The 12,831-nt window shown below is 38.1% G+C and overlaps 1 protein-coding gene across 2 annotated transcripts in view; it reads left to right on the forward strand.

Moving 5' to 3' along the window:
• BUB1 (BUB1 mitotic checkpoint serine/threonine kinase) overlaps nucleotides 1-12,831 on the forward strand; it is a 44,499-nt gene that overhangs the window by 23,502 nt on the left and 8,166 nt on the right. For both annotated transcript variants that reach the window (XM_084900413.1, XM_084900414.1), the window contains exons 14-19: nucleotides 467-566; nucleotides 1,464-1,545; nucleotides 3,260-3,434; nucleotides 5,117-5,204; nucleotides 8,249-8,487; nucleotides 10,063-10,206. In XM_084900413.1, the coding sequence (XP_084756539.1) occupies nucleotides 467-566; nucleotides 1,464-1,545; nucleotides 3,260-3,434; nucleotides 5,117-5,204; nucleotides 8,249-8,487; nucleotides 10,063-10,206 (828 nt within the window). The remainder of the gene's footprint in view (nucleotides 1-466; nucleotides 567-1,463; nucleotides 1,546-3,259; nucleotides 3,435-5,116; nucleotides 5,205-8,248; nucleotides 8,488-10,062; nucleotides 10,207-12,831) is intronic.

Genomic DNA, 12,831 nt, shown 5'->3' on the forward strand with positions numbered 1-12,831 from the left:
AATAACAAAGTTTTAGGACAGTGGTCAGCAAACTCATTAGTCAACAGAGCCAAATATCAACAGTACAACAATTGAAATTTCTTTTAAGAGCCAAATTTTTTTAAACTTCGATTTCTTCTAGCGCCACGTCTTCAAAATAGACTCGCCCAGGCTGTGGTATTTTGTGGAAGAGCCACACTCAAGCCAAACTCATGAGCCGCAGTTTGCCGACCACAGTTTTAGGAGAATGATGAACACCATGTTTTTCTATGTGGCAAGAACTTGAATGCAGACCACTTTGACTATAATTAAGTTACTTTATCTCAATACATGGTGACTTATCACATTACCTAGTATTTGAAAAGCTGCTATCACTTCTTTTCTGTGAACTATTATTTCATTTTCTTATTTAGAGTTGAAGTTTAGCATAAAGAATAATATTTTCTCCCCAATGCAATAATTAAATGCTGTTTTTTCTATATTTCAGAAAAGGCAAGATCTTCTGGAACTTGGGGAGCCAATAATATTGTCTCTTCTTTGCCATCTGCTTTTTCCGTGTTTGAAGATGGAAACAAAGAAAATTACGGGTAAAGAAACACCTAGTTAAAATCACCTTGTTGGAGATTCTTCTGTGTCTCAACGTAGTGAAGTGGCAGTAGAGTGGTCTGCCAATCAAGTGATCTGCATTACAGTCCCAACTGGCTATTGATGATCTTTCTGACCACATGACCAGATTATTGCTAACCTTCCCGTATCCTCAGTGCTATGCAGGAGCCAAAAGAAAGCAGACCTATAGTTAAAGCTTATAGTAGTAAATTATCAGAGAACTGAGGGGTTCTATGGATTTGAACTTTTATTGGATATGAATGAATTCATCAGTCCTGAAATCTGTATGTGATGTGTTTATATTTGCAGGATCAGTTAGAAAAGGAGGTGGCTTATGCAGATTCATACTACAGAGATAATATGTTTGAAGGCTAGGGGAAATTACATTAAAGAGGATAGCTTCAGGAATTTTCTCTGTTAATAATTTAAACCATGGAAAGAGAAGTGTCAGCCATGAATTAAAAATACCACAACATAGATGTGATTTATACTGTGGCAGAAAGGAGAAAGGGCCTGCCCAGCTCTCAGAAATCTCTTAACTAGACCAAGCACTGGAAATAAATCAAATGCATGGCATCCCTGACCTGTGGCCGCACCACTAACTCTTTTTATTCCTAAAACTTATAACTCAGTGAAATAGAAACTTTTGTATTTTCCATTCTCACTGAAGTAACTAGTTCTACTCTTATCTACATAGTCACATTAATTCAGTTTGCACTCAGTTTTGCTACAACTATTGCAAAAGTAAGGAATATATAGCTAAATACTAACTATTAATAGTTAAATAGGATAACTGGAGAATGTTTCTAACACTCAGGTAGTAGCATTTATTTCCTTGGCATATTTTATTATTTATAATTTTATAAATCTTTTCTTAGATTACCACAACCTATAAACAAACCCACAGGAGCCAGGACTTTTGGAGAACGCTCTATAAGCAGAGTTTCTCCAAGACCAAAGGTAAGTAATGTCTGCTCATCTGTGAAATGGTCTGACCACTCTTCCCTCTTTGTTTTACCAAATACTGGTGACTGATAAATTAGATAGTTTCTGTAAAACTGCTGAAAAATTATATGTCATATGAAGAGTGCAATTTTGGGGTATATTATTCTGCAATTTTTTGAGTATCTAGTATGTGCCAGACAGTGTGATAGGTATAGAAACTGAAAAAGAATCTGGTGTGATCCTTGCCCTCAAAGATCCTGCCCTTCATATAGGAGGACAGGGGTGAAGAATGGGGAAGAGAAATACACATGTTTCCTAGACCTGGGAAGTGAGGCCTACAAATGGATTGTTAGCAAACATTAAATTGGAATGATCCATCGTCAGGTATGGCAGCAGACAGGTGTCACCTGTTTGTTGACCCAAAGCATTTCTCTGTTATAGCAGCTCTGTGTCCAGCCCACACTGAGCTTCCACTCTAGCCCTGAGTATTACCAAGCTGTACTTCTCTTCATTTACCCCAATCTTCCCTCTGTGTTGATGTGTCAGAGGTGCTAAGAAGCTCTGCTAAACCCTGAGTAGTCGTGGTTTTCATCCCATAGTGGATTCTTTTGAATTAATTACCCAGCTCTCTAATGCTTCTGGTGGACTTTTTGACCTTAACAATTTCTCAAATAATGGGCTAAAATTCAAATATAGTAGTATTATCTCATAGGTGCATTTTAGTGAACTATTCAACTACGTGTGCTTTGACTAAAAAACCCACAATGAGTTATCCATACATTCTGGCCCTAAGCCTAGGCCAATTGCTTTATCCTGTTTTCAGCTGATAAAACAATCAACCAGCTTTTCCTGCCATGTTGGAAGAGACATGGTGGAATTTATGAAGACCACAGTATATATAAAAACCAGGGTTGGCATTTGTATGGGCAACTAAAGAGCTATGGTCAAGTGTGATTCTGACTTAGCAGTTTCTGCTTTTGTCATAGACTCTTAAAATTGACTTTTGTGTTCTTGTAGAAATAGCTGATTCTAGGCTGGGGCTAGAAAAATACAAACAAGCTTAGAATATTTTATAGTGCCAGAAAGTAAGGAAGTGTTTACAAAGAAGATGGAACACAGGAAAAGAACACGGGAGCCAATCTGAGCAGCCAATGGCCAAACCTGGGTCAACATAAGCAAGAAAATAAGAACAATAGGGTAGTATTATGTAAATTCTAACCCAAGAAATAAAATATTCATATTGCTATAATAAAATGGCAGAGAAAGAACAAAGCATTCTTATAGAAGAACTCCAAGTCAGGTAGAAGGAATGAGTGGCTATAGAAAATGGCTGGCTGTCAGTCACAGCGATAATAATTGTTTCAGGCAAGATCCACAGGTGAATATTAAAATTAGCTAGTGAAACTTTAAGAGGAAAACAGGATATTAGTATAGCCGCAAAGTAGCTCACCCAAATTATTAATTACTGTGGTGGTTTTAGCCTTTGTTCACAAATTCTTTAATGTTCCTCTCTCCAGAAAGTGGAGCTTAGTTTACTTTCTTTTGAGTGTAGGCTGGACTTACTGACTTGCTTCTAACAAATAGAGTAGGGAAAGTAACTGTGTGTTAGCCAGAATTATACCTGTTTCTTCTTTCATTCCTCATTTTTGAGTCTTCAAAAGCATTAATGTGTTAAATTTCATGGATGACACAGGAAGATAGTTGATTTTTTTCAGTTCATTTGTTGCAGGAAGTACCTCATGCTGAAGAGTTTTGGGATGACTCGACAGTATGGGGTGTCCGCTGCACCAAGACACTGGCACCCAGTCCGAAGAGCCCCGGAGACTTTACGTCTGCTGCACAGCTTGCATCTACTCCTTTCCACAAACTTCCGGTGGACTCAGCACATGCTCTGGAAGATAAAGGTTGTATAACAATACTTCTATAGGTTTAGGTTTATGTTTTACAACAAACAGAAAGGCCACGGCAGACAGATTAAATAAAAATTAATTAACATTTATATTTTATTTGATAAGAGTAACAAATAGCTATTTTTAGTTCTTGATATGTCTACAGATCTTATTACTTTAGAGGCATAGCCAAGTACTAATAAAATGTTATTTATTTTTAAATATGTTTTTATTGAAATTTAGAGAGAGAGGAAGGGAAAGGAATAGAAAGAGAAACATCCATGGGAGAGAAACATTGATCAGCTGCCTCCTGCATGCCCTTCTATGGATTGAGCCTGCAACCCGAGCATGTGCCCTGACCAGAAATTGAACCAGTAACCTCTTGATGTATGGGTTGACACTCAACTACTAAGCCACACCGTCATGCAGGAAATTTTATTTTTTAGTGATCTGATTTAGTGAGACTATTGAGAAAACTTAAATAGTCCTTATTTCCCCCAAATGTAATATTTCTGTATCAAGATCTTTATATATTTGAATTGTATCATAATATATAACATTCTTATTGAGCACAGATAGTTGTTACTTATTAACTGCTGGCCTACAAAATATATATATAATGAGATCTGAAACTACTTTACCTTTTGGAACACTACTGAATTACTAGCCAACTCTTGTCATTGCTGACGCTTTAAAAAAAAAAAAAAAAAAAAAAAGCAATTGTTCACTGAAGCATGCCAGTAAAAGAATTGCCAAGGAATTTCACTCCCCTAGCTTAAAAATGTTTAACTAAAGGGATAAAATTTTTTTTGTCAAATATTAACCCAACATGGTATATTTCTTTTCTGAATTTCAAAGAGGATGTCAGCTGTAACCTGGACAATTGCCAATTATTACCACAAGTTTGCCACTTTAATGAAGAAATGTTCTTAAATTTTTTTTCCCTCAGGAAAACTTTCAGAGCAGTCAAAAATTGGCTACAATTATAGTATTTGCCACTTTGGTTCTATAAATAGGAGTTAATGTTGTAGTTTTTAAAAATATTAGCACCTATTTGGTGAGGCAATATCTGATAAAATTTAATCCAGTGTAATACTTGGCTATACATAGTATTAACATCACTTGGTAGAAATTAATTCTTATTTCTGCCCTATTTCCTCTGTTAACAATAGATGTGTGGGGGTTTTTGTGTGTGTGTTGTTGTTTTCTTAGTTAAAAGGAGTGGTAACTGTTGCCAGGGAGCTTTCTGATGTAAACATACTATGTTATTCAATCAACTAAACAACTGACTGAAAGACAACAAAGAAAGACACCTCCTGAAGCCTAGCAGCCTTTTATACTCCATGTTCTTGTCATCAGATTCTCCCAAAGCACCGTGTGGCCTGCCTCCCATACCAGTAACCTCCCATGATCTGGTCATCCTCCCCACAGTGGACCTGCCCTTCTCCAGGCCATATTCTCTGAAGGATTGTATGGATTAGATGTATAAAGTTAAAATGCTCACATATATTAGTAATAGAATGTTTTTTAAAATGATTTTCCCCCCCATTTAAAAAATCTTATAGCACATTTACCATGGAACACTATTTTAAAGTTATAACAAAAGTCACTATAAAAAGGAATCCTTGACTTTATAAACAAACTCGTCTGTACACACGTGTCCACATAACGTCTACCTCTAATTTTTTATGTTTCAGAAAATGTGATAGCAGCACAGTGCACCCATGTGACTTTGGATTCGCGTGAAGAAAACGTGGTGCAACCCTCAAAGGACAGAAAGTTCAGGTATGGTAAGCATGTGGTTCTGTCACTCCATTTTCATTCTAACTTTGCTTCAAGATGTAATAGAATTCCAGTCCTTAAAGGTTACTAGCTTTTTTATGGACTCTCAGCTTTAAGTCAGAAGGTCCTCTCTGTAGATAAATAGAATAATTAATCTAAATATGGGGTTCATCGAGGCTATGAGAAAAGCAGTGAGGTAGCAGAGAATCCCTGTGGGAAGCGTTTCTGTATCTGATTTCCACTCATTTTGGGAGTAGAACTGCAGTACGCTTAACAGACAAAGACCCTGAGAACTGAGCAAACAGAATTCCTTCTCTATACCCATTGTAGTTAAGACAGTCACTTTCTTTTATGAGGCAGAAGATACAGTATTTAAACTTAGGAATTGGTGCACAATGCAGACTTATCATAATTAATGTTTTGCAGAAGTAAAATTCCAACATACATGAGTAGACTGTTAGACATTGAAAGTAGCTATAATATTTTAAGCATTTATTATATCCCAGAACAGTGGCTATGCTTTTCATATACTATATCTTTTAGTTAATCTTACAGTAACTTCAGTTACAGTCTTTTCTTCCGTTACAGACGAAACCAGGCCTAGAAGGCTAAATAAGTGACCTAAAGTCATACAGATTCTTATTGGATGCACGGGAACTTTAACACATACCTCTTATTTTAGAAGCCCTGCTCTCACCACTGGGCTGTGCTCTTGTTACCAATCCCTCACCCCTTTTTCTTTTAATTAGAGAAAATGGATTTCTTTTTTCTGGTACATTTTTAATATTTTCTTTCTTTTTTACTTTATTTTTATTGTTGACACTATTACAGATGTTCCCATCTTCCCTCCACTTTGCCCACTTCTACCCACTCTCCTCCCCCTTTCCCTCAGGCCATCACCACACTGCCCTCTGTCTATGGGATATTCTTATATGTTCTTTGGCTAATCCCTTCGCTTTCTGTCATCCAGTCCTCTGCCCTGCCTCTCCCAGCTGTCAGTCTGTTCCACGTATCCATGCCTCTGTTTCTATTTAATTTGTCAGTTAATTTGGTTAATTAGATTCCACATATAAGTGAGGTCATGTGGTATTTGTCTTTCTCTGACTAGCTTATTTTACTTAGCATAATAATTTTTAGGTTCTTTCATGCTGTCACAAAAGATAAGATTTCCTTCTTTTTTATTTCCATGCTGCATTGTATTCCATTGTGTAAATATAGCATGGTTTTTTATTCATTCATTGACTGAGGTGCACTTGGGCTGTTTTACAGATCGTGGCTATTGTAAATAATGCTGCAATGAGCATAGGGATGCAATTGATGTTTCAGGATTCTTAGGAAGTGGGATCACTCGGTCAAAAGGCAGTTCTATTTTTAATTTTTTGAGGAAACTCCATATTTTTTTCCACAGTGGCTGCATCAGTCTGCATTCCCACCAGCAGTGCATGAGGGTTCCCTTTTCTCCACATCCTCTCCAGCATTTGTTCTTTGTTGATTTATTGGTGATGGTTGCATTCTGGCTGGTGTGAAGTGATATCTCATAGTGGATGTAATTTGCATTTTTCTTGACCATTTTTTCATATGTCTATTGGCCAGCTCTATGTTCTCTTTGGAGAAGTATTTATTCTGGCCCTTTGCCCATTTTTTAATTGGGGTTGTCTTCCTAATGTTGAGTTGTATAAGTTCTTTATATATGTTGGTAATATATATCTTTATATAATTGAAAATTAACCCCTTATCAGATATATCCTTGACAAATATGTTCTCTCATACAGTGAGTTCCCTTTTGATTTTGTTGATTTGTTTTTGCTGTACAGAAGCTTTGTCCCATTTATTTTTTTTTCCCCTTTGTTTCTCTTGCCATAGAAGACATCAGCAAAAATATTACTATGAGAGATGTCTATAATTGTACTGCCCATGTTTTCTTCTAGGATTTTTATGGTTTTATAATTTACATGTAAGTCTTTAATCCATTTTGAGTTTATTCTTGTGTAGAGTGTAAGTTGGTGGACTAGTTTCTTTTTTTTTTGTAATCACCCAGTTTTCCCAACACCATTTATTGAAGAGACTGAGTTTACTCCACTGTATGCTCTTGCCTCCTTTTTCAAATACTAATTGACCATATGTGTAGAGATTCATTTCTGGGCTCTCTGTTCTGTTTCATTGATCTATATATTGTACCACTCTGCAGGTTGAGTATTGATTTGTGGTTTACAAATAAATTTAGCATGCACATTCTATATAATAAAAACCTAATATGAAATTAACCGAATGGGAACTACTGGTCACTATGACACACACTGATCACCAGGGGTAGACACTCAACACAGGAGCTGCTTCCTGGTGGTCTGTGTGCTCCTACAGGAAGAGCGCCATTCAGTCAGAAGCCCAGCTCACGGCTGGCAAGCGCAGCAGCAGCGGCCAGAGCCTCTTCCGCCTCCTAGGCAGCACTAAAGACCCCTCAAAGGATGTCTGACTGCTGGGAGGGGGCGCAGGCCAGGCTGAGGACCCCTCCTCCCCGTGCAGAAATGTCATGCACCAGGCCTCTAGTGAATTCATAAATATAGAATCCATGAGTAAAGAGGTTGAATGTACAGATGTATATGTGTGTGGAAATGTACCAGTGTTAGGTTGTTGAATTGTGGTTCACACTTTCTGTTTATTTCAGTGTTATAAAAGAAGGCATTTTGTTTAAAGGTAAGTGTTCAGTCTTGGTGACAGTACTAATGCTCATATAATAGCTTGGCGGGTATAAACTGGTTCCTCTCAGTGTTCCCTACTGAAGAATATACCCTGTATTACCTACCAATTTATTGAATATATTACCACATCTTTTATTTATTTATAATCATATGGCATTAGCTGTGTATTTGTATATTTTTGTTTTGTCTGAAGAAAATACTTTAATCAACTCTGTGAAGCAATTTTGTAGTATCATTCCTAGAATGAAAAGGAAACTGCTTTGTGAGACTTGTATGTGGTCAAATCTAGTAGTCTTGTAATCATGTGGTGTTTAGTTTTCTCCTCTCTCATTCTTTTCACACATACAGTCCAATTCAAGAGAAAAGCCCTGAAGCAGCATTCCCCATCAAAGCGTCTTCAGCATCCTTACTTGATCTGAGCCAGCCAGCAGCAGGTGGCATGCTGACCAGTGAGGCCGAGCGGAACCTGAAAGCTTGTACACTCACAGATACTAACCTTACTGTTGTGGGAGAGCCATCAGAGACCAGTGCTGGACTCCAAGCAGAATGGGTGCAGCCTCATTCATTTGGGAATGTTAATACCTCAAGTATGAACAGCTTCTTAGTCTTCATTGTGCCCCTGAATAAGGATAATCACTCAGTAAAAGTTGCTTCATGAGAAGCTCAAAGAGCAGGGACTTAAATGTCATTCAGAAAGAATTTGCATACTTTATCACATTTGCCAATGCTAGAGGGCAAGTTCATTCATTTTAATTTAATTTAATTTTTTTCTTAATCGTCACCCAAGGATATTTTCCATTGATTTTTTTAAAAATATATTTTATTGATTTTTTACAGAGAGGAAGGGAGAGGAATAGAGAGCTAGAAACATCGATGAGAGAAACATCGACCAGCTGCCTCCTGCACCAGGGACGTGCCCGCAACCAATGTACATGCCCTTGACCAGAATCGAACCTGGGACCTTCCAGTCCACGAACTGATGCTCTATCCACTGAGCCAGACCGGTTTCGGCTTCCATTGATTTTTTTTTAGAGAGAGGGAGAAACACAAAGAATGCAACATCGATATGAGAGAGACATGTCACTTGATTGGTTCCCGCATGGGCCAGGGATTGAGCCTGCAATTGAGGTATATGCCCTTGACCAGAATCACCTGCGACCCTATAGTACAAGGGCCAATGTTCTATCCACTGAGCCAGACTGACTAAGGCAATTCATTTTAATTTTAGGAAGTGTCAAAAATACCTGTTGGAAGAGGAAATTGGACTTGGAAGGCATACCGTGTTTCAAGCGTTTAATATAATACTCTTGTATCCATTTTACAGAAAAGTAATCCGGTTCTAGGTTAAGAGATCCCCCAACCCAGGCTGCACAAAAATTCTCTTACGTAATGGTTAATAGCCCAGCCTCTAGAGCTAGACTGGCTAGGTTCTAATCCTGGCTCCCCTGCCTATGAGGTCATGTGATCTTAGCTGAGATTATTTCAGTCATCTGTGGCCTTTCTGTAAAGTGGTGATGATGCTATTGTAGTACCTACTTAGTCTTATTGTAAGGACCAAGTAAGTTACTAACTGTAAAGTACTCAGAACAGTGTCCTATGTAGGCTTAGCCCTAAGTAAATGTTGATGATGCTGGATTAGGCTTGATAACTGCCACTAACTTTTTCTTCCCTTTGAAATGATTTCTCTTTTGTGAACCCAAAATATCTCATACATACAAATTGCACATAGGTAGTGTCCATATTAAAAGGCAGCATCTTTTGCCCTAAGGGGCAAAAGATGGATGTCTCGGTTGGAGGGTCGTTCTATATACCAAATAGGTTGGGAGTTCGATCCCCCATTGATTTTTCTCTCACATTGATGTTTCTCTCTCTAAAATTAATAAATGTATCCTCAAGTGAGATTTTTTTTTTTAAGGCAACATCTTTTGTAGACATAAGTGAAAAAGCAGTTTAAAGAATATATATCAGAGCATATTAGAAGTACCTAACTAATATGCAAGTATCCCTTTAAGACATATACCCATAATTGTGCTAAAAGCAGTATCTGGCATTTCAAATGAGAAACAGGTACCTTTGACAGCTTACTTAATGCATGTCTCTACTTGCTTTATTTGTAATATCTTAGGTACTAAATTGATTTATTTTGTTCTCATTCCTTTAAGACGTCACTGTTGAGAATCCATGGGATGATCGATTGATTTTCAAGCTTCTGTCCGGGCTTTCTCAACCAGTGCGTTCCAGTCCAAATGCTTTTGAGTGGCAATGTAAACTTCCTGCCATCAAGCCCAAGACTGAGTTTCAGCTTGGTAAGAACTGTGTGGTAATAACTTTAAACTCTTATGGTGATTTTGCTTCTGGCACCACCATCACCTCGGGAAGGATATTAAGCCATAACAGTAGGTAACACTGATTGCTATTGGGGCTCTGATATCTAGAAGGCCAGTTGGCAATACCTATCAAAATTAAAAATGCACATACTTTTAGATACAGACATCATTTCTATGGATTTCCCACAGATATACTGCTTATATTCCAAATAACATGTGCATGTAAAAGCAGCAGATTGGAGGTTACATAGGTGCCAATGGGGGCTGCTTCATTAAATAACTGAATATCTCTGCAGTGAAATACAGCTCTCTGTATTTATAGGGAATGGTGTCCAAAACATGCTGTTAAGACAAAGGGCAGAATAGTACAATGTATTTCTCTTTTATATATATACTAGAGGCCCGTTGCACAAAGATTTGTGCAATAGGCCTTTCTTCCTCTGGCTGCCAGCACCAGTTTTCCTCTGGCACCCAGGTCTTCACTCTGGCCGCCGCCTTCAGTCTTGGAGCTTTCAGTCATTACTCTGGCCGGAGCACTGCTCCTGTAGCTCCCTCCACTCCTCTCCCCCTTTTCTCCCCATCCTCCCCCTCATAGAAAGCGTCCCACCCTGCCTGGCTACTCCATTTCTGCATGTGTGCTGCCAGAGGCCCAGAGAGGCTGGAGGGTGGGACTGCCACCATCTTTATTGGGTTAATTTGCATACTTACTCCTGATTGCCTGGTGGGTGTTGTGAAGTGATGATCAATTTGCATATTTCGCTATTATTGTGTATGTATATATATATTTTTCAGAGAGGAAAGAAGAAAGAGAGAGAGAGAGAGAGAGAGAGAGAGAGAGACACATAAATGATGAGAGAATCATTGATTGGCTACCTCCTACATGCCACACACTGGAGAAGAAGCCTACAACCCAGACATGTGCCCTGACCAGAAATCAAACTGTGACCTCCTGGTTTATAGGTCGACACACTGAGCCATGCTGGGCAAGGTGCTTTTAGTTTCTTAAAAAGATCACGCGTATATATATTCATATTTGGTAATATTTCCAGAGAACTTTTGAAAGGTATTCCAAACTAATAAAAATGGGAGTGAGAAACAGTGGATATGGATAACAATGGGAATAACATTCTAACAACATACTTTCTATATATAATACACAGATACCTTTATTAACATTTTGTTTTAGTGCAGTACATTTGTTGATGTTGATGAGCCAATATTGTTACATTATTATTAACTAAAGTTTATATTAAGGTTCTCTTCCTTAGTGTTGTTTTGAGAAATGTGAAATGACGTGTATCCATCATTATAATATCATATAGCATAGTTTCACTGCCCTAAATGTGCCTTGTGCTCACCTAAAACTCTGCCCACTGCCCATCTTTTTTACTACTATCTCCATAGTTTTTGCCTTTTCCAGAATGTCATATAGTTAACTCATATAATATGTAGACTTTTTAGATTGGCTTCTTTCATTAAGTGATATGCATTTAAGATTCTTCCATGTCTTTTAATGACTTAATAGTTCCTTTCAGTTGCTGAGTAGTAATTCACTGTAAGAATGCACTGTCATTTATTTATTCATTCACCTATTGAAGGCCATCTTGTCTGTGTCTGAGTTTTGGGCAATTATGAGTAAAGCTGCAGTAAATATCCCAATGCAGGTTTTGTGTGGACATAAGTTTTCAGTTCATTTGGGTGAATATCAAGAAGTTTTTGATTGCTGGATTATATTCTAAGAATATGTTTACATTGTCTTCCAGAAGGGTTTTACCATTTTGCATCCCCACCAGCAAAAATAAGAGTTCTATTGTTCCCATCCTCACAAGCATTTGGTGGTGTCAGTGTTTTCAATATTAACTATCTTAATAGACTAGAGGCCTGGTGCATGAAATTCATGCATGGATAGAGTCCCTAGGCTTGGCCGGTGATCAGGGCTGATCTGTGGGAAGCTCCTGCACCGCCTCCTCCTCCCTCCCCCCCAGCTTTGGCTGGCCTGGGGGCTGGGGGCTGCTCCTGTGTTGAGCATCTGCCCCCTGGTGGTCAGTGTGCCGGTTGTCCCACCATTAGGCTTTTATTATAGAGGATGTGCAGTGGTATCTCATTATTTTTAATTTGCCTAATGGCATGATATTGAACATTTTTATAGGTTTATTTGCCATCTGTTTATTTTCTTCGGTGAGTTATAAATCTTTTGCCTCTTTTTAAATCTGGTTGTTCTTTTTCTTAGTGTTCAGTAAAAGAGTTCATTGTACTTTTTAGATCAGGGGTGTCGAACTCAATCAGAGAAGGGGCCAAAATCTAAAATCCAGCCTAAATCGCGGGCCGAATGGTTTACTGAACAGTCATAAACTGACAATGTCATAAACTGACAGCGGAGTGCAGTGATGACAGCGCAGTGCGGGCCACATTGCAAGGCCTGGCGGGCTGGATTTGGCCCACGGGCCTTGTGTTTGACACATGTGTTTTAGATAATAGTGCTTTATCAGGTAAGTGTTTTACAAAGATTTTCTTTCAGTCTGTGACTTATTTTTTCATTTTATTTTTCATTCATTTCTTTCACAGACCATGCTTTTTTCAAAAAAACATTTTTTTTTTCTTCAT

This window comes from Pipistrellus hanaki (genome assembly GCF_964339955.1).
Source record: "Pipistrellus hanaki genome assembly, chromosome: 12".
NCBI lineage: Eukaryota > Metazoa > Chordata > Mammalia > Chiroptera > Vespertilionidae > Pipistrellus > Pipistrellus hanaki.